Below are 26,544 nucleotides of genomic sequence, written 5' to 3'. Positions count from 1 at the left end.
TTGACTTTGGGGTCAATTTTTAGACCCCCATAACGGAACAATAAAGGAGAGTCACTGAAATCCACTTTGAGAACCACTGCTCGCCGCAAATTCAGCGCGAGTTCAAGCTACTATTCTAACTTAAAATATATGTTTTAATGAATTGAGTATGTTTAATAATTCTTATCCCGACTGTGTCTAGTATAGGTCTACTAATCATTTTTTGCCGTAGGGTTTTACAGTTGCTGAAAGATGCCTACAGTTTGCCCAAAATAATGGCGTTGTCCCAAACAAGAAACAAATCTGCATGTCAAGTGATACATTTTGCACTCTAAAGGCTACATCCCTGTAATTCTAACTTACGATTTCTAAGCAACCAACTCTTTGGCCCTTTTCTGATACGATCCATTACAATTAGTCTACATTTATTCAGCTTTAAGTCGTCCTATATTGCGCATTGAGCACAACAACTTGAAGCGCACAGGCCATTCAAATCATTTACCTTACCATTGCATCCAATCCCGGTACCCGATCTCATTCTTACCATTAAAAAGCCAGTCCCGGAGAATTTCTCTGCATGTGGATGCATCCATCCTGGACGCTGCAGTTGGTAGCTGAGCTTTGCATTCTGTCCGCTAGTTCCCGTCGCTCTCTAGCGGTCAGAACAGTAGCCCGCACAAGGCTGTGTGGGGCGCCCAATTCAAGTAAGTAGCCTACCCATATTCAAGGACCCGCTCACGTGTGAAGTGTAATTAGTTATCCCCCCCCCCCCCCCCCTTCTTCCACTGAATGTTTTGAGCTATATAGGTCTATGTTATTTGTCTGTTCATCATTTGAGTCCTTCCAACATCAGTCATGTTCCCCCCTGCCCTGTGTGCAGTGAGTCAGATAGACTCAGCCAGACTCTGTACAACAGACTGTAGAGATGCATTGGTCTGAGCAAAATGCAGATACCTGTCTGACAGAAATGGGAAACAATATAGGAAGCCTATAGGCTACTTGGCTTTCCACAAGTTACACGTTATGCAGTTGTTTAATAAAGTGAGGAGAAAGGATCACTTTGGGATTTTTACAAAGCAGGTTGCTATCTTTCTATTTAGATATTGCGCTGTGCTCTGAATGTTGTGCTATGCTTACTTAAGATGGAAATCATAACTCACTTTAATTACCACTCACAATCTGAGATAACACTAAATGTAGGTCCATCAGAAGAACAAAGGAGAAACTATATTGAGAAACGGTCCTCTAAATCTCCTGGTATTTCATATGCCATATATCACTATACAGTCCAACATTATGTCTCATCTCTTGAGCTATGACCAGCGTTTTTCCATGACACTCTGAAATGAGTATCAATAAAGTATATTTTTGTATTCTTCCTACGCACACTTTATCACTGAGGGTGTCCAGATGTGCATTCTGACCAAGTCTGTTGGAGGAGAGCAGAGATAACTGGAATATTCCATGTATCACCTGCCAGCGTGGCTTAAAACTGTTCATGATGTGCAATAATAGACTTTAAAGTGATGTTTTTATCTCTGCCACCTGTGGTTGAAGTCTCATTCTCCATTTCTATCTCTTCAAAAGTTTGCATATACTGTAAGCTCCATTATATGTGAAACCTCGCTGACCAAGAAAAGTGCTTTTAAACAGGTGTACAACAGCAATTAACACTACAGTGATAGATTGTGAAATCACACATTGTTTTTATGTATTGTTTATGTATTGGCATCTACAGAGTTATGCTCGGCTCGCAGAGCACTGAGATGTACTTAAAATGATGGAGGAGCTGTGCCCACTTTAGGGAGGCCAGACCCAGTTCAGTTCAGTCCAATATAATTTGGTTCAGGCTCCTTGAGGTAAGCAAGGATCAGCCGTGCTCTGGTTCAATAATAGTCTTCAGCAGAAATAGAGCAAACAGACAAAAGTCGCCCCAGACATTGGAGAGGAGTTAAAACCCCATACTGTATGTGTTGACTGTAGACGTTACTTTGTTGCACCCCCAAGAGGAATTGTACAGAAATCCTGCTGTCACTAATGTAGGACAGATGCAGATACAGTGGACTACAGTCTGCATGCTTTTAACCATACATCTCCAGAAGCTAAGAGATCCTTTGAAATGTTAATATCTGTCTGAAAATGAAATGGAAAAGGACATAAAACTGGAGAGAGAGAGACAGAGAAAGAGAGAGAGAGAGAGAGAGAGAGATTATGTTTTGACTACAGTCACACCTGATTTTAAAACAATTCCAGGACCAAAATTGGGTCAGTAGCCAGTCTCCTCAGGATTATAACAAGAGTAACTATGTTCTGATGAGCCTGCGTCCCGAGATGAGATACCAGCACTCTCGGTTGAGCTGTAATTAATATGAACCCATCTGACTGAAATGCACTCACTCTGCATTGGGCGTTAAGCAAGAGTGAACTTCTGCCTTCCCGATTGGCGGAGTAAGCTTTGATTGAATTGAGTTGGACATAAATCGGATGCATCCACAGATATCAAGGAGGATGGAGGAAACGAGAGTGTGTGCGAGGGGGGTGAACGAGTACACAATATACTCAGAGAGGAGGAAGGGGCAGGAGGAGGAGAGAGTCAATGACCATTCAGTCAACTGGCCAAAATTACCATGAGAAGGCTGGGTCAGATCTCCAGGCTTCCTGTGAGTGATGATGCATGGGTACTCATCCCCCCCCCCCTCCCCCACCCGCACGCACGCGCGTGCACGCACACACACACACACACACACACACACACACACACACACACACACACACACACACACACACACACACACACACAAACTAACCACAGATTTTAGATTTAATCTGAAGGGAAAACAATGAGAAGGGACGGGCATCCATTGTGTAGCATGATGGAAACCTTAAAAAGACAAGGAAGACATTAAAGAATTCATTGTGAAACTTGAACAGAGAATCACTGTCTGTGGTTCCACCTGTCTTCTATTATACTATAAAACTAATATTCTTTCTGTCGAACTTGTGTGTGTGTGTGTGTGTGTGTGTGTGTGTGTGTGTGTGTGTGTGTGTGTGTGTGTGTGTGTGTGTGTGTGTGTGTGTGTGTGTGTGTGTGTGTGTGTGTGTGTGAGTGAGTGTGTGCGTGTGATGCGTGCATGTGTGCATGTGTGCATGCATGCGTAGTGCAGATGCACACGTGTTTGTGTGTGAGTGCGCGAGCGTGCCGTGTGTGTGCATGTGTCCATGTGTTTATGCATTATGTGAGTGAGTGTGTCAGTGTGTGTGGGTATGTTAAGCAAGATACCGCTGCCCAGCTGAGGGTGTGTTGGTGCAATTTGATTGATTGAAGACTTTATTAGAAGTTTGCATAGGAAAAGGTACAGTTTCATGACGGTACAGTTCACTGGTACAAGGTCTACTAAAAGGAGATCCATGAAAAGACTAAGCTTATTTCCACTGGAAACCATTTAAGTATCTCATATAACATTGAATGACAGACAGATAGAACACAGTACTATGCAGTAGATATGTAAAGAAAAACAAAACAAAGACAGTAATTCTTAAACAAACAGTATATACAAAGAAGGGGCAGGGGAGGGTAGGGTTGGGGCTAGGTTCATTATTACCAGTTGCGAACGGCTGCTGCCTGTAAGTGGCTTTTCAGGGCAATTTTAAAGGATGCAAGTGATCCACACTCCTTTATGGCCTTCGGTAAGGCTTTCCACATTTTGGTGGTATAGCAGAAAAAAGAGTTTGACCCTTTGTTGGTTTTGACTCTGGGTTGAAAGTGATCTGTGGCGCTGCCTCTGGTGTTGTAATTATGGACATCCTTAATGTTTATAAAGTATTTTGACAGGTACTTGGGTATCATAGTGGTGTAGTGTATCTTGTACACCAGGCCCATTGCAAGCTGCTGTACTCTGTCATCTACTCTGAGCCACCCCACTCTTAATTGGTGAGTAGCGGTGAGGTGAGTCTGATAGGGAAGGCTAAGCAGGACCCTAATTAGTTTATTTTGGGCTGTTTGGAGTTTAGTTTTCAGGGCTTGTGGGGCGTCACGATACCATACGTGGACTCCGTAGTCAAAGAGGGGCTGGATTATTGCACCAGCTATGGTCTTCAGTGTGTTAAAATTGACCATCGGGGCTATCCTCTGTAGGAAACGAGTTCGTTGGTTGATTTTATTTATTACTTTAGAAGTCATCTTTTCACTGGAAAGATTAGCTTCCAGGATACATCCTAAGTAAGAGATTTCGTTTTTTCGTGTTATGACCTTGTCACCCACTTTGATTGTGAAGTTATCGACCTTTTTGAGGTTATGATTTGTTCCAAAGAGGATGGACTCCGTTTTTCCCAGGTGAATTGATAATTTGTTGTCGTTAAGCCATGTGCAGATCTTACTTAGTTCAGAGTTAAGTGTCTTCTCAACCTGCAAGTGGTCCTTGCCCGAGACTAGGAGAGCCGAGTCATCCGCGAACAGGAACAGGTTGCAGTCACAAGCAGATGCCATGTCGTTCACGTATATTAGGAACAACAGAGGCCCCAGTATGCTACCTTGAGGAACACCACAGCTTACTGGGAGGGGGGGGGACATGGTACCGTTAATCTCCACCACCTGTTCCCTCCCCACCAGGTAAGATTGCATCCAACTCACTGCTGCGCTGTCAAGACCGATGGCTTTTAGTTTCTCAATCAGAATAGAATGATTTACGGTATCAAATGCCTTCTGGAGGTCCATCATGACCATGCCGCTATATTTGCCGTCATCCGCTTCGCGTTTGATTTGGTCAGTCAAATAGAGAAGGCATGTGTCGGTGGAATGAGATTTTCTGAATCCAGATTGGAACTCGTAAATCAGATTATTCTCATCGAGATATCTTGCAATCTGTTCGTAGACTATTTTCTCCATGACTTTGGATATGGAGCTGAGAATGGAAACGGGACGGTAGTTTCCAGGGTCTAGTTTGCTACCTTTTTTATGCAGGGGGGTTACTTTTGCTAGTTTGAAGTCCTGTGGGACATGACCCTGTTCGATGGAAAGGTTAATTATGTGGGTAATGATTGGAGCAATGGTGGCGGCTGAATCTCTGAGAAATCTAGCTGGAATTTTATCAAGGCCAGTGGCCTTGTGCTGAGGTAGGGCGCTCAGTTTTTTAAACACTTCATCAGTTGTCACTGTGGCAAGTTTAAAACTGTCTTTTATGACACCCAGTTTATTGTAGTATTTCTTAACAAAATTTATACCATACCGCCCAGATGGGGCGACCAGTCTTTCAACCAGTGAATGGGCCATGGTGGTAAAGGTTTTGTTAAGATGGGTAGCTACTTCACATTTGTCAGAAATGAGAGCGGCGTCCGTTTTGATGTTTATGCTGTGGCATATGTTTTTAGATTTTAAGCCTAATTGGTTGTTAAGCAACTTCCATAGGTCTCGTGGTTTATTTTTGTATTCGTCGATTTTGGTGTCGATGTAGTCTTTTTGGGCGGATCTACATAGTGCGATCGTCTGGTTTCTGAGTTTCTTGCACTGAGCAGTAAGATGTTTGATTTGGATCTTGAGGTCAGGGTTGAATTTTTTCCTAAGCTTTTTGCAACACTTACGTTTTTCATCGTACTTTTTGTCTCTGAGTTTAGCTGATTCGGCTATATCTGAGTTATACCATGGCTCTTGGCGGGCTTTAACCCTGGTGGTTTGCAAGGGGGCCACGTCGTCTAGAGCATTGGTCAATTTGGTTTTAAAACCACACCATGCTCCTTCGACATTTGTACAATTCAGTTCAGAAGAAAAGTCAGTATTCGCTAGTGTGTGATTTAATGCCTCACTGGAGTAGTTTTTGAGGCTTCTAGCTACCACTGTTTTGTGACCACTAGCCTTGGGTTTGTGTATTTTACGCGTACAGTAGATCATGTAATGATCACTAAGACCGCATACAATAGCCCCGCTAGCGGTGACTTTGGATTTGTCTGTGGTTACGATGAGATCTATGAGGGTTTGGGAGTGCTCCGTCACCCTGGTAGGTACGGTAACGAGCTGAGTGAGACCATATTGATTACATAACCCATTAAAGGACTTGAACAGGGGTGCTTCTTTACGCAAAGCACAAACATTCCAGTCGCCCAAAGCATAATACTCAATACCGTCCACCTTTGCTAAGCTCTCCTCAAACAGCTCAAAGAAGTCATTCTGGTCAGGGGGTCTATAGACTGCGCATATTAGTATATTTTTAGCATGTTCAAAAATTATCTCGACCCATACAGTTTCAAGAGAGCTGTGGTGTAGGTCAGGGCGAATGATAAAATTTAAATCATTGTGAATATACATGCAAACACCGCCTCCCTTCCTGTTCCTATCATTCCTAATGACAGTGTAATTGGCTATTTCAATGCTAGTATCTGAGAATGAGTCATCGAGTTTAGTCTCTGAGAAGGTTAAAATGTGTACCTTACCATCAAGAAACATAGCTTTGATTTGTTCCAGTTTGGGTTTCAAACTGTTGATGTTGAGATGAATCATTTTCAGTCCTCTTTTCACAAAAGTACCTTTCATGTCTGAGGTGTTCAAATAGCCATTATCAGGGCTGGGGGAGGGGGTTTCCCCTGTGTGTGAGTCCACATCCGTGTGTATTGGGGGTAGGGGGGCGCTGGGGGTGGGGGGGAGGTCATGTCCCGTTGATGTCTGAGAACCTAGACAATGGGATATCCAGCTTCTTTCATCGGCGCGAGGTGTCGAGGTGGCGGCGCCGGCGCAGATTGTATCAAAGCCGAGGTACGCCAACAGCCATGATTGGTTTCGATCCCTGGGGGGTGGCGGGGCCAGCGGGGGGACATCCTGCTCGGTGGTACTGGTAATCTCCGGGGATCCGACTGCCGCGAACTGGGCACCAACAGCCACGATGTCGGGTGGTGGAGCCGGCGCGGGGGTGGACACACCGACGTCCGAGGTGCTCCGTGGGTCGGGTGGTCCCTCGTGGATCCGTGGTTCCTCCGAGTTGGCCGTGTTGGTAACCTCACTGGTCGACAATGGCGATGAGTCGACCGTGGAAAGACCATCCGCGGCTGCGAGAACGGCGGCGAGTCTGCGAGTCATCTGTCGGGTTGCAACCGGGCCAGGGTGGGTCTCTATATCTCCACAGAGAAGCAGCAAAAAGTAAATACAGGACCTTCTGTCCATACTACTGCCAACTGGGGGTTTGTTCTTTGTTGAGATCAGCGCACCAAAGACAGTCATTCTCCCGTAGCCAAGGTGTTTGGATTCCGACCCACCGTGGAGATAAAAATCACTGTGTGATTCCTCTCTGTCCTGCACATAATCCATCGTATCCAAGTTATGTGGGATCCACGGTGAACTCAAGCATGAGTCGGTAAACCATACGAGAAACGTTAGAAAAGATAAAAATATCCATCCCTTTGTCCCTGGTGAGTAGTTTACTGGCGCGCGGCGGCGGCTCCGGCGAGAAGTTGAGGAGCGAGAAAAAACGCGTCCGACCTGCATGGCTGCTGGCTCATCACATCCTGGAATGCCCTTGCACTTGCCCTTGCAAGTGCAAGGGCAAGGCCAAATTCCTGTGTCTTAAGACTTCTCTGAATCAGGGCTGCTTGGCAGGAACACATGTGGGCAAATGGACAGCAGTTGTAAAGATTGCTGAGATATGTCAAACACAGTACCATGATATATGGCAAATTGGCAGCAAAGTCCTGAGCTGAGAAAAGTGGGAGAATTGCCAACTCAAACCCAGTGGCATAAAATGTGTTTTAGAGAGAGAAATCTCTCTCTGGGCATCTCTTTGTAGCATCTATTGTATAAAGTATTTAGTGCTGAATAACACAAAAAGGGACCCAAGGATCAAATGTCCAAATGGGAATGGAGTTTTAGAGCAGGAGTGCAACAAGCTTTCGCTGATGGATGAATCTGTTAAGTTCTGTCATCCTCTGTACAATATGATAGGAATACCCTTCCTATCACATCACAAACCTGCATGCCCTTGGCAGCATTAGCTCTTGGACTGAAACATTGTATTTAGGGGTGACTTTAACAAACCTCCTTGACTGCTGTACCCATAAATACCGGTATAGTGATATAGCTGCAGTGTAGGACCAGAAACTATCTTCTAAGGTGCTTTCATCTGTGTTGCAGTTGTATTTAGACTTTTTAGATTTAGTATTTAACAGCAATACAGCCACATTACCGATAGAAAATGACAGACAGCAGCACACACTCACGAGCCTATTGTATTGTGAAGTCTTAATGACATGGACATTAATTGATAAATTAAAGCATTTCTCTCAGAAAAACAAAACGCACATTCTTAAAATACATACGTTATTACAGGATCTTAACAATAAAACATTCGTGTAGGGGCGTCCGGTGGCCTACTGGTCAAGGCGCATACCACATGGGCACCGCCACATAGGCATGGTTGCCGCGGCGTCGCCGGTTCGATTCCCGACCCGGACGACCTTTGCCGCATGTCATTCCCCATCTCTCTCCCCATTTCCTGTCAGTCTACTGTCCTATCAATCAAGGCAAAAGCCCAAAAAAAAAAAAAAAAAAAAAAAACATTCGTGTATTCAGTACAGGAAACTTTCCATGATGTGAGTAAATGGATGCCTGGGTCTGATACTCTGGATTATTATTCAATTACCAAAGAATGGACTCCATTAGCATGTTACCCTGAGATTTGGATCCTATTACCTTATTTTAAATATACAAGTTCATGAAAAGATCATTTCTGTAGCTTGTAGTAATTAGCAGGACATTTATGAGCTTAGTAAACACCTGCAGTCCAGGCACTTATAGGCCCAAAAATAGCCTGACAGCTATAGGCCTATGAATGTATGTACGTACATATGTACATATACGTATATGTTCTGTGTGTATGTAGTTTTGTATGTGCGACGCACATATTTCACAATATACTTGTCAATTCACAAAATAAGATAATGGAACTATATAATATATGACATGTTGTGTACTGTAGTTTGGCAGTTAAAGGTCAAGGCCGGAGCACATAGCTGAAGCTGAACTAAACCTATGTTGCCCAATGCCCATGTTCCTAGAGAATTTCTCAAGGTCTGGTCATTACCTTAATATAATGGCTAATTGATATGGATCTGTTGGATCAATGAATGCAGTATATATTGTATTTACAAACAACGTGAAGAGTGAATGAAGAGTGAGACATAATTATGCGGTGTGCATACCGGTATCTCTGCCATGCTGGGTTGCAGCCGTCAGGACCCAGGCCCCTCCACATGTGATTGCAATCTGTGCTTGATTGGATGTTGTGTTCATGATGTACAGTATGGCGTTTTTTATAAGATAACCTCTTGGCACTACATTTGGAAGCCAAACAAAAACCAGGTTGATGCTCATTGTCACATGACACCTGAGATCACAAGCACATGAGATACTCACCCTTCAAGGCAGGAATCTATACAGAGCCCAATCCCTTACATCCAGCAGCCCAACGCAGTTGTCAGTTTGAGTGGCAGTTGGGGCAAACACGCTCCCCACAACATGATTATCGGGCGGTGCTGAGTCAGCTCAAGCGAACTTCGCAAGGTTTGGCACGGTGACTAGCTCTCGTGGCTCATTTATTTCCCCCCGTGGTTGGCGGAAAAATAGTGGCACAAGTAGGAGTTGTTTTTAGGAAGTGTGGGTTGGGAGTCTAATGATTAGCGAAGTAAGCCAAGCCACTGAGGCTGGTGATGAGATGGGGTATTCGGCCTGTATTAGAATGTGACGCCCAACTCCTGTAAAACGAAAGAAGCCCCGCCCAGTAAGGGGCAACAGGGAAGCCTCGCCCCATAAGACGCCCTTGACGCGTGATTATGGATCCCACTGGGAAAGATGGATAACCACGCCCCGGACGCTTGTGATTGGCTGAACCGGACGTAGGGAGCGCTCCGTTGTAGTCTCTTGGACCGCACGAGGTGCACCAAAACCCAATTATCATTGCGTTTATCGTGCGCTTGCCCAGGCCTTACGGCCTGGGCATAAATATAACGATTGCATTCACCACGGCTTCATTCACCACGGCTTCGCCCCACTCACGCCTGCAGCGCTCGGGGGCGAAGAGCAGGACCAAGGTCCGCTGGCCTTCGCGCCGCTTGCAATGTCGTGGACAATAACTGTGAAAACGAGCGCTCTATGCCGTTTCCATCCATCTTTCCCAGTGGGATCCATAATCACGCGCCCTTGACGGGGGATTTCTCCATTCTGCAGATCGTGAGTACCTTTTTGGTGAAAATCGGACCATGTTATTTTGGCCTTCTTTGTAAAGTAGGCCCCTCCTCCGGAATGGAATGTGAAAAATGGTTATGACACATATGTTCCTCTGATTACAGAGATAATGTTTAGTGATTTGAGTGAGTTTTGACAAAATCCGGAACCAAGAGTAGTAGTTGTTTTTAAGTGAGGACAGAAACCACCTTGAACTTTAAAGGCAGTTGAATCATTCTCAAGGAATCCAGGGGAAATTATGTTGATTTCATGACCTAAGGGTAAAGAGTTATAGGCCAAACCATAAAGTGGGCTGGTGGAGCACCACCCTGGCAACTTGAGTCCAATTTGAAGGAAAAAAATAAAATAGGGTGGAGTATCTTCGATGGCCTACTGGCAGCATTCATGAAAAGTTTGATACCGATTGGTCTAGCAGTTTCCAAGATCGGCCTCATACAGACGGACAGATAGATACACACGCACGCACGCACGCACGCACGCACGCACGCACGCACGCACGCACGCACGCACGCACGCACGCACGCACGCAACACACACACACACACACACACACACACACACACACACACACTGCCACAATAAGTTAGACTATGTGCAATTATTGTGGCAATCTCATATTTGACATGGTAGGCTACACCAGTCAATCAAATGACCCACTGACCCCTCATAAAGAATTAGATGTGTTTGTCCTGAAAAATGCTTCCTCTCCAAACCAGAGTAATATAGCAGCAGCAATGAATCTCGATAAGACACCCTGCCTATACCTTTGTCAGAGTATGCCTAGAGAGAAATCACATTCTCTTTTTCAGTAATACGGACATGTGTTTTAGAGACAATTGGATGCTGTGGGAAAATAACCCCGGACAACAGATATTAACTGTGAGTTATGTTATTTTTTTCTTTGCACAAATTTGTCAGAACTTGACAGACAAGGAAATTATACGTTGTTTTGTTAAATTTCTCAGAAACTCATCCAAGAACGTTGTTGGCCTGGGTGAATGTAATTGTTATTATCTGTTTTATTTGTTATTGTAGTTATTATATCCAGTAGCTGTACAGATGTTTTGTGTTTGTCTGTTTGCATGCATGTTTGCGTTGCTTTGTGTATCTGTCCGCTTAGATATGTCTAATACAGAGCCAAAATTCTTTACCCTAAAATGTTATGTCAGGCCGTGGGTCAAACTCATCAATCCCAGAATATCCTAATTGACCTGATGTGTGCATTATAGATCAAAACTGAAAAAACACCCTGCCCAGGAGGTCTTATAATTATAAAATATGGCCCATACAGCATACCTCACTCTGGGAATTGGTTGATTTGGACGGGAAAGATTGTCACAAACTTGGTATACTATTACTGAACAGAAATGGATATTGTCGATTGGCTTGTGAATCCGGCCCATAGCTGTTCACCAAAAATGTTGAGAGAGGATGTGCTCCATCAGAAACCTGGCCATATCTCTGGTACTGTTTGTCCAACCATCATGATATATAGTGAATAGTGTATGTTTAAAATAGATCAGAAGTTGTCTACAAATGCATTTTAAAATCAACAAACGGGTGCACCACACAAATGCCAAAAGTTGGATCTCTTTTAATCTGCTCATTTGAAATTCAGCTCATTGAAGAGCATCTCCTCCAGAACAAAGAGTCATTCAAAACATTCAAAATGCAATGCTTGTTTTTTGTTCCTATATGTGGTTGTGGACTACCACACAGTGCTTACACTGTAACGTAAAGGTTTGAACTATAGTTATAAGTTTGCTAAACACATGGAAAAATATATTGGATATCCACGCACGCACGCACGCACACGCACGCACGCACGCACGCACGCACGCACGCACGCACACACACACACACACACACACACACACACACACACACACACACACACACAGATTTAAAGTATATAGGCGCTTCGGAATTTGTGGATGTTTAGGATGTTGCCGAGTGCAGACCATCTGCCTGCACGTTCTTTGTAGGGTGCAACGTTTTGCAATCATCATAATATGGAATGACAGACAGACAGGGCAGAGAGAGGAAAAAAGAGAGAGAGAGCGAGAGTTGTATCACTGAATAAGTACCAAGGAATGCTCACAATGTTACTGTAAAATGAGACAATATCTGGGTTTTCTTTGTCATTCTGTTTTTACCACAGGAAGACTTGCTTCTCACCATTAATATATTCAAAGTTCACTCTTAGCTACAAATTCAGGGATCTTTGGTTTCTTTGTGGTTGGGGTTTGTATGTAAATGCAAACAGAAATGCAAACAGGACGACACATGTACAGTACAGTGCAACATACTTGTATAAGCTGGTAATTTCTCATCTCTTCTTTTGTTACTTTCTAAAAGTCAGAATTGAATACCGAACATGATAGAGCCATATTACCATTGTACGCTGCTATATTTATTGCAAAATCCCGAGTGTTAGGTTAAGTTTGAGTGTAGAAATAAACCCACCTCACGGTTAGCTCTCAGCTGCTTGGCTTCTCTTTTGAGGTCATAATCTATGCGAAACATAACACACACTTGATCTTCAAAGCATAATAGAAAAGGTTATTCGAGGTCAAGCTGAACTAAATTAATTATAAGACATTGGACCATATATCTTACAAACTGACTTCCTGAACTATTGTCTGGGGCCCCTAATGGCTCTCTTGGGGCTACTTTTCTTGAATTCATAGATGGCATCAGTCGTAATTTGTTTTTAAAAACCTGCTTTTCAGGTTTAGACAAAAAATTGTCATTCGTTTTCCTGCTGCTTTTCCCAAGTCCTAAAACTGATCCATATGTGAGAGATCCCACTTAAAGATTTTTCTTTCTTTTTTTTCTGGTTTGATCCCAGGCACGGACAGAAAGACTTATTTCAGATGTGAGTTGACAAATGGGAAACTGGCATTATTATTTGGGTACCCACAAAACTTGCGTGTGTGCACGCGAGCACGCATGTACGTGTCTAAAAGGTTTATGCAAGAAGACGGGCAACTAGCTGGTGACTAATTGCCACTTAAATATGGCCCATCTTCACTTTGTTGAGGTGCTTGTGTTTTCCATTGTTTTCCATCAGTGTTCATTTTGACAGCAACTTTGATTTTGTTTTAGTCATTGTCTTTTGAGTAAAATGTCATTTAGTTTTTGTCATATTTTAGTATTCTGAAATGTTTTAGATTTAGTCCAGTTTTAGTCGACTAAATATCATAAGGTTTTAGTCGGCTAAATCTACAGTTCATTTTGTCGACTAAAATGTATGTTGGCGGGCCTTGATGGTGTCGCAATGCCTGATTTCACACTTGTTTGCATGCTGAAAATAGCCAATCTACAAGCTTACACCGCTTTGCAGCGCAATACGTTGTGAGCTTGTAGATCTGCTGTTTTCAGACCACTCAACACGCAACCAAGCATAAAATGACTTGACTTGTCTTTTGGTTCTACTGGATCTCTTCTCCAGTAGTCCCTCCCTAACATTTTAGTCTAGTTTCTATTTGTTCACGAAATTGCCAATATATTTTGTCTCAATCTTAGTCATCATGGCTTAGTTTTATTTTGTTTTCGTCAGTGAAAAAGCTCAACGAATATTCTTCGTCATAGCTTTAGTCGATGAAATCAACGCTGCTCTCCATGTGTTTTCCAACAGAGAGCACGGACTGCCAGCGGAGTGGCTGTCAGACCTGTTCAGAATATAATGGCTGCCTGTCCTGCAAGCCACGTTACTTCATGCATCTGCAACGTAACGGGATGAAGCAGATAGGGGAGTGTGTGCCCTCCTGTCCCCGGGGATTCTATGACACACGCTCCCCAGACAGAAACACCTGCACCAGTAAGTGACCACGATGAAAATAATAACAGCAAAATCCTCACTTTCATGCTTAAACAATCCATCGTATGACGCGTGCCTTCACGCCATAAATAGACTGTCTATAAGCCCACCACACATCACATATGACATAATATGAATCGGTCTACACTAGGACTTCACTGTGAAGCTTTTATAATTACATCAGTTGTTTTATAATACTCTCAAATATATATTTATACTATACTGTTAGTGACCTGTGCAGCACACTAGCTCCCCCCCCCCCCCCCCAACACATGCACAAGAAAGTATCTCAAACTTGTCATGAGTCTAATTTGTCCTCTTTATGGTATGTTTTAACTTGCACATAATAAACACAAGCACAAGTTGGCTATTTGGCTCTGAGACCTTGTCAAAATACATGTCCTCTGTCCATATACAATTCTTTAGAAAAAGAAACAGCTATGCAACCAGTGGCAGTCCCTACTGGCCCCAATGCTAGTGATATATGTTCCTGTTTGCCAGATAGGCCTACAGACATGCTCACGAAACTTAGCAAACTGATTATTGCAAAGTCGGATCATCTTCCCTGTTCAAATCCTCCTTGTACTGGAAACAAGGGTCACCACCCACCCAGTAAAAGACCTCCATTTGTCTGCAGTGACCTATATTCTCCTTTCCCAATGGCATACACACACATACAGTATGCACACCCAGACGCGCAGACACACACAAACACACACACGCACCAACGTGCATGCACGTGTACACACACACACACACACACACACACACACACACACACACACACACACACACACACACACACACACACACACACACACACACACACACACACACAAACATAAATGACACCCTGTATATTTAAAAGGCAGTATACACACGATAACTTGTGCGGTTAAATAAACGCCAGTGGTGGGTCTGTCATGCATTTCTCTGTCAGAGTGCAGACCGGAGTGCGACTCCTGCTTCAATAAGAACTTCTGCACGCGCTGCCGAGCAGGCTTCTACCTTCACCTGGGCAAATGCCTGGAGAACTGCCCTGAGGGGCTGGTCCCCAGCGACCAGCAGAGGGAGTGCGTCCCCAGTGAGTATTTATACTGTGATTAGTAGTCAGAGGGTGATATGGGGATAGATCGTCAATTTTGGTTACATACAGTTAGTTGTACAGTACACAGTACTTTTTATATGAGATACTTCAATGGTTTCCTGTGTAAATAAGCCAAGTGCTTTCCTAGGATCCCCTTTTAGTTGACCTTGTACCAGTGAACTGTACCGTCATGAAACTGTACTTTTTTCTATGCAAACTTCTAATAAAGTCTTCAATCAATCAATCAATCAATCAATCAATCAATCAATCAATCAATCAATCAAACAACACCACTGAGTCTCTCAAACAGTGGGTCGGGACCCATTAGTGGTCAGGACTCCAGTAAAAATCCCATGTTTTTCCTACATTTAAAAGATATACTGTATATATTTCAAAGGTTTCTAAGAAAAACTTGTTAATAATCATAATAATAATAATAATACAAGTAGTGAGAATAGCCCATCAAGCTCAAGTTGTGAGCTGGTAGATCTACTGTTTCCACTAGTTTGGATCCCGGGCAAACGTCTAATCTCTGTTTTGGGTCTCGACCTGAAAGGTTTGGGAACCACTGACATACACAATGATATCCTTAGCATTCATATATCCATTTGTGACTCTTGAGATCGCACAAATGTAACCAAATGGACCGGTATGGGTCCATTTGGTTCCATATTTGTTCACTTTCAGAGTTGAATGAACCAATTAAACCTGCAGCATTCGTATTGTGGCGAAAGCTTTCCCAGGAAAATAGCAGATCGGCTGATCACACAGGGTTTAAGTGGTTAACAGTCAGGGTTTCACGGTGTGTGTGTGTGTGTGTGTGTGTGTGTGTGTGTGTGTGTGTGTGTGTGTGTGTGTTTGTGTGTGTGTGTGTGTGTGTGTGTGTGTGTGTGTGTGTGTGTGGCTTTACAGAGTGTCCTGCGGAGTGTGACTTGTGTGTGAACAGTGACACATGCACGCGCTGCCGGCCAGGCCTGTACCAGCTGGTGGGGAGGTGCCACCACGTCTGTCCCGAAGACTACGAGCCCGATGACAAGCTCATGGAGTGCACCCCACAAGGTCAGGCATGTGTGTGTGCGTGTGTGTGTGTGAGAATGATGTGAGTGTGTGTGAGATACAACAACATATCGGAATTAGATTATGTCATTCCCATGAAGCCCAGTGGCAAATAAAGTTAATCCCAAACAAACACTGTCTGGAACTTGTTTGGTTCCAGACTTAGTTTGTGGGATCGCTCTCTCCCTTTTACGCCTGGATTTTTCTATTATCCTGTCTGTGCACCTTTTTCTTAAGGTGTTCATCGGCCTTAGTCGAATATATTTAATCCACCCTGGACAAGAATGAGACTCGCTCATAGCCTTTGCACCTAACTTTATAAAATAAGTTATCATTATCAAAAACAGGAGAGAACACAATAGTGCTATATAGGCACAACAAACCATTAGCTCAGCTAGTGCTCAGTTCAAGCAAGTTGTACTATATCTGAAAAACGTATGGTCAAAAAACTATTTTGGTAATAAGAAAAAGGATACAGATCAGATTAGAAAGAAATGCAGGGGATAATAATATCGCAGGATGAATTAGAATAGAATAGAATAGAATAGAATAGAATAGAATAGAATAGAAACGAATCTTCTTTTAGGATATCATACTGTATTGACACAAAACAACGTCCTACAAGCCACTGACATCAGCCTTCTTTCCTCCACTGGTCTGACCGTGGTCCACAGTGCACTGTGAGGTGGGTGAGTGGGGTGAGTGGAGTCCCTGTGCTCGGGCAGGGAGAACCTGTGGATTCAAGAGGGGCCAGGAGACCAGGACACGGCAGGTCCTCCAGTACCCATCACCCTTCGGAAACCCCTGCCCGGAGATTTCCGAGATCAAAGAGTGCCTGGTCAAAAGGAGGAGATGTCCAGGTAAATGTAATGCTGATGTTATTGATTGATGATTGTGAGTAAGAAGGAAAATCCTGTGGCGCAGAGGTGAAGCTTTGTGGTTATGTGTCTGGCTTATCTTATCACAGGCATTCTAATGGCCTGTCTGATAGTGTTATCAAGTGTCAAAAACAATGCGCATATTGGTATCCCATCCCAAATCACCAAAGTTTTAAAACTGTTTACACATCAGATACTGTTTGTGCAGCTGCTGTCGATTCCTGTCATTCTGACTATCAATGCTTCTAATAATTTTGTAATATGGCAGCATTTCAGTTCTCTATGAAACCCAGACTCGCTGCTTCAGCCTGTATAATCTGAACTAGTCATTCTTCCGTTAGGGACTATGGCTGTTTACTCAGAGGATTTTCATTGTGGTTAGAGTGGAGGACAGAGGGGGGGACACACATGTGTGATGTTGCAATAGGGTTGTTGTGTGTTTTTCCCCGGAGACCTTTTTCGATATTTAAACAGTAAAACCGCTCGCTCTGCTTCTCATAAACATGGGATCGCGTGATCATCTCTAATGAATTGAGTGCAAAATGCTTCTCAGACTAGAGCCGTAAAAAGAAATAAAGGCATGTGTCTTTATGACGATTTAGTATTGTGTGTGTGTGTGTGTGTGTGCACGCAAGTGTACAGTAAGTGCACGCAGCTCCATCACTGCGTTTAAGACGTGTGAAGGTGTATGCATGCCAGTATGTATCTGTGTGCGTGCGTGCGTGCGTGCGTGCGTGCGTGCGTGCGTGCGTGCGTGCGTGCGTGTGTGTGTGCGTCTGTCTGTCTGTCTGTCTGTCTGCGCATCATTAAAGTGGTGTTTTGTGGCTGGTTGTTTTTCAGTCGTCCATGTAGTTAAATGATAGATCACAGACAGGCTAGGAGGCTGTGATCCAGTCCCCTGGGGCCTCACACTCTGACAGAACAAACACAGTGGATGTGTGTGTGTGCGTGTGTGTGTGTGTGTGTGTGCGTGTGTGTGTGTGTGTGTGTGTGCGTGTGTGCGTGCGTGCGTGCGTGCGTGCGTGCGCGCGTGCGTGCGTGCGTGCGTGCGTGTGCGTGTGTGTGCGTGTGCGTGCATGTGTTTGTCATTCAGCTCCAGACTGGTCAGTTCAACATCAACATCCTCCCATAGGGAGGCACGCAGCGACTGGGGATCAGAATTGCTTTATCCCCACTGCTGCTGGTACACACACACATGCACACACACACACACACACACACACGCACGCACGCACGCACGCACGCACGCACGCGCACACACACACACACACACACACACACACACACACACACACACACACTAGGGCATTAACGACTTGTGATTTTTGCAAGTCGACTTCACTCAGTAAAAAGTTTAGTTGAAGTCGACTTTATCGTTTGATGACGTCATCACACCACACACGACCCCCCAATTATTTTGGGGGGTCCCCAGATGATTAACTTAATGTGAAAAATTGTTTTCTCACTCAACTGTAATCAAACCAACATAAAATTTAAGTGTATAGAGGGTATCTTCACATTTCTAGAAGTGCCAATTTAAGGACTTTTTAATACCTCTAAAATGACAAATTAAACATTGTCCAAATTGTCAAATATATAGAGGCAGAAATTGTGAAAATAGCAGATCTACATGCTCACAACGCCTCGCAAACGAAAGTATTTTCGACTTTCGACTTTCTCTGGTGGGAGTCGACTTGGCGACTTTTTCGTTAATTAGGGTTAAGTTTAGGGTTAGGTATAGTTTCTGTGAGGTTAGGATTAGGGTTAAGGTTAGGGTTAGGCATAGTTTTATTTAAGTTAAAGGTTAGGGCTTAGGCAAACCTGGGTGACTCACCAAAGCATGAGGGAGTCCCGTGCTGACGCATTCACAGACAAAGCAGATACGGATACACTCTTTAGACACATACACAACAAACAGCATGTCCAACATGGCTCACTAAAATAACTACAAGGCTCACACTCTAGGTGGTAATTTGTAAAGAGAGTCAACTGCCTGGATCCAATCTGCAACACAGACAGTGAAATGTGCCCTCTGTCACCCCTGTCTAGTCCTCAGTGTGTGTGTGTGTGTGTGTGTGTGTGTGTGTGTGTGTGTGTGTGTGTGTGTGTGTGTGTGTGTGTGTGTGTGTGTGTGTGTGTGTGTGTGCACGCGTGCGTGTGCATGTCTCACTGTCCTCCATCTGCCACTTTCACTCCCCCTTGTTCACACTCTCTATCACTCTCGATTCATTCCCTCAGCTTGTCCCCCTGCACACAGACGCCTGCACACACACACACGGATACACACATTCCCTCCCGTCACTATAGCACTCCAAAGAAAACAACGGGCCACCTCTCTCAGCCACCCCACCCCACCCCATCCGTCACCTCTCTCCCCCACCGCCTCCCCTCATCACTCACCTCCTCCCCTCATCACCCACTCCGCCCCTCCCCTCTCTCAACCTCACCTATACCCCGTCCCCTCACCTGGCCCACCCTCTCCCTGATCTGACCCACCCACCACACCCTCATCTCATCCCTCTCAGCCACCCCACCCTCTGTACCACCGTACCCCCACCCAACCCCGCATCATCAATCCTGAGCCTATAGTAAAATGATGGAGTCAGAGATGGATACAAAGCTGTGTGTGTGTATGGTTATCGACCTTGCCACCGTGTGGGATTACCCAGTTGCCCCAGCCTCGAGGTGTGTCCCCAGTAAACATGAGTTACAACCACAGTAACTACCTGTCCTGGCAGTGTTCATTCCTGGTTTCTCATGTTGTGAACACGCTATGCAGATTAGTGGTCCACCCAGTAGAACCCCTTCTCATGTCCTCCCCATCATCATTACGAAAATAGCAAATCTACAAGCTACACGATCTACAAGTGAAGTATTTTCGCTGCACTACACCGCCACACGACGAAAGAACAGAAGTAAACTCATAACGGTTATCACAGTTTTAATGTGTACTTGTTTTTTGATCCTCCCATTTATTCTCCTACTTGTCGGATGACTTTCCTCATCCTCCTCCTTTACTCTCCTGCATCCTGATCACTTGCTTTTCACTCTGTTTCACTCTTCTCCTAAAAATCTTTACTCCACTTTCTCTGCACATTCAACATCCTTCAACTTTGCCAGTCTAATGCCTCTCTTTACCTTTTCACTTTCTCTTTTAACATCTTGTTCATTCTCCGTCATGGTTTCCGACCCGTTCTCATGTTCTTTTTTTCTCTCTCTCCATTCATGATCTCACCAATCACCTCAATATCTACCAGTTCGATGAAAAGATTCACAGCAACACTTTGGAATTCTGCATCTGCTTTTTTTTTGGTCTGTGGTCTTAAGGCCTGTCCATACTTTGACCGAAACCGCCGTTTTCGGTCAAAAGGTCCTTTTCTACCATAAAATTATATCCCTCGGGACTTCTGAAAAGCATTGGGACCGAACGGGAGTTCGGAAATTTGCACATCGGAAAACACAACTCACCGAACATTTCGGTCGAAGTATGGAGAGGCCTTTAGGTGATTAATTTGGCAGAAAATCTGGCAATAAAGTGGTGTAATTTTTATTCGAAACCAGATGATTTTTTTCCTCAGTTTCCACACAGTTTCCACACTTATGAATAAAGGTATTAGCCTGAATGAAGGAAGTATTAACTATATTAATAGTTTTGATGCAAATAACTCGACTGCGAGTATTTCACATTTAGGTATGATTTATTCGTCATGGCCCTGGTGTGTAAAGGTCTTTAGATGTAAATGGTAAATGGTAAATGGTGCATTTATATAGCGCTTTTAATCCAAAGCGCTTTACATAGATTGTGATATCCAGATGTGATATCAAGTCTTCAAGAGTTGGCAGTAAAAAATCAAACTTCCAGGAGGAAGTGATTAGCTCCTAAAAGCTGTAAGTGGGTGATATCGTCTTGCAAAAGCAGAAAGCAACAGGAAACAAGAAGACAAATGCAAGCCCTGAATGTCAGGGGAAAACCTTGGCTCTGCTCATCCCTTATCCATGGGTAGAGATTGTGAATGTTTATACACATCCTCACCCGCCTCCATGCCTTTCAAGTCAACGCTGGTTAATTTGTCCTCCGATCGACCTACTGTTCACCTCTCTATCTCTCTAGCCGGATAGATTGGGTGCCCTCTGCCAAACTTAACCCCTTAAACAGGCCACCCCCTGCACACGTACACGCACGCGCGCACACACACACACACGCACGCACGCACGCACGCACACACAATCATGCCTCACCCCTCCACACATGTGGTTCCCCTCCTACACATATACACTCACATACAGAGACACCCCCTGACAGCCGACACACACACACACACACACACACACACACACACACACACACACACACACACACACACACACACACACACACACACACAAGCCAGCAGCAACTAGTCAGTGAGGAACGTTACACACACGTACACACAACCCCCCCACCCCCCACCCCCTGCACATAATGCTGGCGGCCGCACGGCGGGCATTCCTCCTACAGGACAGGCCAGAGCCTTTAATCCCAGCCTGGCTCCCGCCAGAAGCCCCCCGGACGACAGCACGCCTGCCACGGAGGATGTGCCATCATTACACTGATTGTACAAACACACACGCGCGCACGCGCACGCGCACGCTCTCTCACACACACACACACACACACACACACACACACACACACACACACACACACACACACACACACACACACACACACACACACACACACACACACTAGCCCTGACTGTTTTTGTCCCCTCACTAAAGCCTAACATATACTTTGTCATGTGACCATATTGCTCTCAGAGAACTTTTACTTTCACGTTACTGTTTTTTCTCTCTGAAATCTGTTATTTTCATGGTTGTACAACAACTCTCTCGTGTACTTCCTGGTCTGTCTGTCTGTCTCTCACTCCCAGTGCCAGCATGCCAGACGGTCTATGACAGCTTCTCTCCCAGTAAATCCCCTCGGCCCCGTTCGGCAGTACAGTTTACTGGCCAATGTGCTCTGTGTGAACATTTGAGCGTTCTAGACGTTACAACCATCTTTTCAGCAGAGTTAACAGCCATGAATGGGTTTAAAATATAATTAGGGATGTGAAAGAGATTGAGAGAGGATAGCGCAAATGACCGCATGCATTCCTTTCGTCACCTAATTATTAGAGAACATAGAAACAGTAATCGTATACCCTAAAGAAGGTAGTTGTCTTAAACATTGGTGTCTATTTCTCTTTCTCTGTGTATAATATTGGCACTTGGACAGCTGGTATTGTCTCTTGAAGACATACAATAAAGATATCAGAGAATACTTAATTGGTAGAGATCTTATGAAGGGCTTCTGTGAGATATTAAAAGCATAGATCACATTGCATCTTGAGACCAGACAACAAACCATTTTTCTACACAATTTAGGGACAGAATTAAATAGCCCATAAATTAGCAACTTGAATTTCAAATGACAAGAAAGATTCACCACCTCATTGTGTTACTAAAGCATGATTTATATCATGACTATAAATTAAGCATGAGAGATCCTATAATCAGTAACATGATCCTTTTCCAACTGCTTCAGCTAGTTCAAAGAAATGTTCTATTTTCCCATCGACGTGGGATTGTGGGTCGATGTTAAAAACCACAGATACGGTAAGTGCATCGTAGTCTATACACAGTAAAATCCGGAGTGTTCCCTTTTTACGTGTTCAGAGTTAACACTCCAGATTTGACTGATAGTGTAAATGGAAAATAACATAACGTGAGGTGGGATTGGTTAGAGAGATTTCCATCTGCATCACAGTACAACCTCAGTATTACATCAGTATATACAGTATTATCCCTACACATTTTGAAGACAATTGATTCCAGATGATATTTTGGTATCGTAAAGAGCTATCTGCTTTGTGAAGTATTATCGTGACCAAGCTTGGATATTCACATGAGATAAATACATATTTTCTTTGTGAGCTTGTAGATCTGCTATTATTGCTGAATATTCCCAGATGTGTGCCATATGTTTGTTTGGCTATTTTTTTGCCTATTGTGACATGCACAGAATAGGGATGCTAGGGTTCATGTGGTTAAACTTGACATGCTGTATATCTCTGATTTTGGAATACATTTTAATACTAGACTAGAATCTATACTTTAAAGATCACATCATGTGAATTCTGTTTTAGGGAAGATTTTGTTTGGCATAAAAAAAAAACAAGATAAGTGTATGTAGAGTGTTCCAAAACACCCAAAGCACCTAATTCAGTGTCCATGCGCCCCTTGTCAATACATGCAAGATTGATCAAAAACTGTTCCAAGTCCAACTAACAAAATCCAGGTTGGTTTGATAAACGCTCCCCCTAATGATCTCAACATTGGCATGGATTAGGTTTCTACTTTGGCTCTGCAAAAGCGGAGAGAATACAGTGTGACTAATCTGTTGATCTTATAAATAGTTATGGTGTCAAGGCAGAGAAAACATTGTGAACCCAGAGGACTTCCTGTGTTGAAAGGGGAGAGTGATGAGTCGAAATGAGTCAGACCACCAAGATACGCTATCTGTCCATCAATTCATCCATCCCTTTTAGTGGACTTTGTTTGTTGCTTTAATTTTTCAACAAAACCTCTTTCACACTGCACCGTTCGCACACAGACAGTGCACATATGCATATGTGAGTACATACAGGTTCATTTGTATGTGTGTACGGGTGCAGGGGCCATCTCCTCTCCCCCTCACAACTTGTGTCTCCTTACCTCTAAGGTCTTTCATTACTCCTGGTCAAAGACTAAACACAGTTGGCTGGTAGGGCCCTGTATCGCTTTGAGTGGACCCTTGGAATGTATGGGTCAGGTCTGGACTGGCAGAGCAATGGTGAGCCCCACTGCCCGGTCCAGGCAAGGAACTGGGCTGATTAATGGAGAGAGGGAGAGGAAGGGAGTACGGGGGGTGCTATGAGGCAGACGGGGGAGGAAGAAAGAGATATGGGTCTTTCTCTTTTGCTCCAACTCTATCACCCCTCTTTCTCTCTCTCCCCCCTGTGTCCATGCCTACTGCCTACTTCAGCAGTTTCACAATCCCCATGCATCCAGCCAGCCAGCCAGCCATCCAAGCAGGCTGTGGTGCTCCACTCCAGTCACACATGGACAGCAGCAGCACAACAACAGGAAAGGGCCCCTGGTTTCACTAGCTAGATCTGTCTCCACTCGCCCTGGGGGTGTATCTTGTTATTATCATTAATAACTTCTGCCTGAGCTGCTGCAGATAAACCTCCAGCATTCCTAAACTCCTTGTTTTGTTTATGAGATGGTGTTGCAAGAGCAGATAAATTGGGGGGTTTATTTAAAGGCTTTCTATTTTGGACAAAGCCTGCTTATCAGACTAGCGGATTGCAACAGCTGAAAGTCTGACAGGGTGTGGTGTCCGTCTGTGGGGGTAGACTGACATCTTGTGGTGAATAGAGAACATTGCATGAATTAATGTCAAAGGCTACCACATTGCAGTACTATGGAAGTTATAAACATTTAAACATTAAATTATCCATGCAATCTATTGCATTCAAGGAGTTCCACATTTCTTTCTTTCATTATTCTGTAAAAGTCCACCACAGTTTTTCCCCTTGTGAGGAGAACTCAGAATAACAGCACTTTTGTTAACAGACCAACGCACCAAGGCTATGTGTGAAATTAAACTGATTTGGCAGATGCTGGTTTGAAACAGCTTAGCTGGAATGAATGTATGAACAGTATTCATGGACACTGGACCACAGAGAGAAACCTCTTCAGTACCAGCCAGAACAAAAACAGATGACATGATGTGGTGAGGACTACACTGTACAGTATGTAGTCCCACATTCTACATGACATGCTGACTTTATCCTTTTTCCGCTCTCTCCAGGAGGCAGGAGGAAGGCCGAGCGAAGGGGGGAGCGGCGGAATCGCAACAACCGGAGAGACAAGGACAGCCAGGAAGGGCGCAGGGAGAGGAAACGCGAGAGAGAGAGGGAACGAGAGAGGGAGAGAGAGACGGGTGACCGTGAAGACTCTGAGAACAGGAACAAAACAGAGCACCGGCACCGCAGAGGCCAAGACACACACCTGGCCTCACCGGAGGAGGATAGCCCCGCAAAGTAGTGCTCCACCTTCAAATGACTCTCCACCTTCCTCCTTTCATTCCCCAATTCCTTCTCCTCCCTTCCACCCCCACCCTGCCCCCCACAACCCCTCACCGCAGGGGTGCTGCTGCTATCTGTATGATTTGAATATACTGTTTATGCACAAAGAAAGATGGGGCACATTCGGCCACAAGGCTTGGGCCATTATGGACTTTAAAAATCCTTTACTTTCTACCCTCTCCACCCTAGACTCTTGTTCACCACTAAGAGAGTCTCTCATCGCTTTTGACCCAACTTGCATTTCCCTAAAATGCATTAGAGAAATAAGACTGCTGTTGTGACTTGACAAGACAAAAGAGAGCAAACATTTGGGAAAAGTGGAGGACTGATAGGCAGATGGATGGACATGCGTATTGGAGGGACATTGAGGTTATATTATGTGCTTGTTGATATGGTTATTTAAAGGGGCCCAGGTACAACATTGCGCCTTTTTTTATGTAGATTTTGTGACATTATGTAGAATCTTTGTTTATTGTTGTTTTTATTCTTTAGATGTCTTTACAATTTTGCTTATTTGATGTGTAATTTGTAAAAAAAAAGAAAAAGAAAAAAGAACAAAAAAAAAAACTTGTTTGCTTGTCATCTTCTGACATCATCACCACCACCAGTGACAGAATGGAACAGATGTAGCTGCATGTTGTCATTATGTAAGTCAATTGGACTGAATGTTTTGTCATTGGAAAAAGGCTGCAGAAGGGGGGGAAAAACCCCAAAATATATATTATTTCTTCTGTATCGTTGGAAGGGAAAAGCTAATTTGGCCAAAATTAATGACTAATAATTGAATCTGTCACTGGTACTGCCTATTGGTGCAAACAGGGTCTGTGCTTTCAATAAAGCCCCTGACCAGAAACCAAAAGTACCTTTATGTCAAATAAACAATATTATGGGTTTGTATGTGTCTGTGTTGCTTTTCATTATCTCTTTACTTTCTGTGTAACCTTTCTCACATACTTACTCAGAACAAGAAGTGATAATCACATGATATATGACATATTGTCATTGTTGGACAGCAACCTTGTATGTCCAAAGCCATAACTTTTCTGGAAATGGAAAAGATCAAATGGATCCAAGTTATTGGTCACAAGATCTTGTTCATACTTTTCATTGGTTAAATATTTATAAAACCCACATACAGACTTTGCCACTTTCAACATGCCATCGCTATTTTGGGCATGTAATAGGTTTTATACTATTTTAATCGCTTTTTTAAATGTTCCAAGATTTTCAGATATTTTCCAAAGTAGTTAATATCTACAAGATCACAAGATATGATTGGCTATTTCCGCATTCTTTGCCTGACACTGTCATACAACTAAGTATACAACAGGGCATTAATTTATTAAAGA

At 43.8% G+C, this 26,544-nt stretch overlaps 1 protein-coding gene across 1 annotated transcript in view; it reads left to right on the top strand.

Moving 5' to 3' along the window:
- The window catches only part of rspo3 (R-spondin 3), a 27,164-nt gene extending 1,125 nt beyond the window's left edge, over positions 1-26,039 (top strand). The window contains exons 2-6 of the mRNA XM_080745637.1: positions 13,839-14,021; positions 14,962-15,105; positions 16,021-16,167; positions 16,839-17,024; positions 24,919-26,039. Of these exons, the coding sequence (XP_080601763.1) occupies positions 13,839-14,021; positions 14,962-15,105; positions 16,021-16,167; positions 16,839-17,024; positions 24,919-25,154 (896 nt within the window). The 3' untranslated portion in view covers positions 25,155-26,039. The remainder of the gene's footprint in view (positions 1-13,838; positions 14,022-14,961; positions 15,106-16,020; positions 16,168-16,838; positions 17,025-24,918) is intronic.
- Positions 26,040-26,544: the final 505 nt, after the last annotated feature.

Source organism: Nannobrachium achirus, assembly GCF_963921795.1.
Source record: "Nannobrachium achirus genome assembly, chromosome: 2".
Taxonomy (NCBI): Eukaryota; Metazoa; Chordata; class Actinopteri; order Myctophiformes; family Myctophidae; genus Nannobrachium; species Nannobrachium achirus.
The sequence above is the reverse complement of the archived record's forward strand: the minus strand, read 5'-3'. Positions and strand labels throughout refer to the sequence as shown.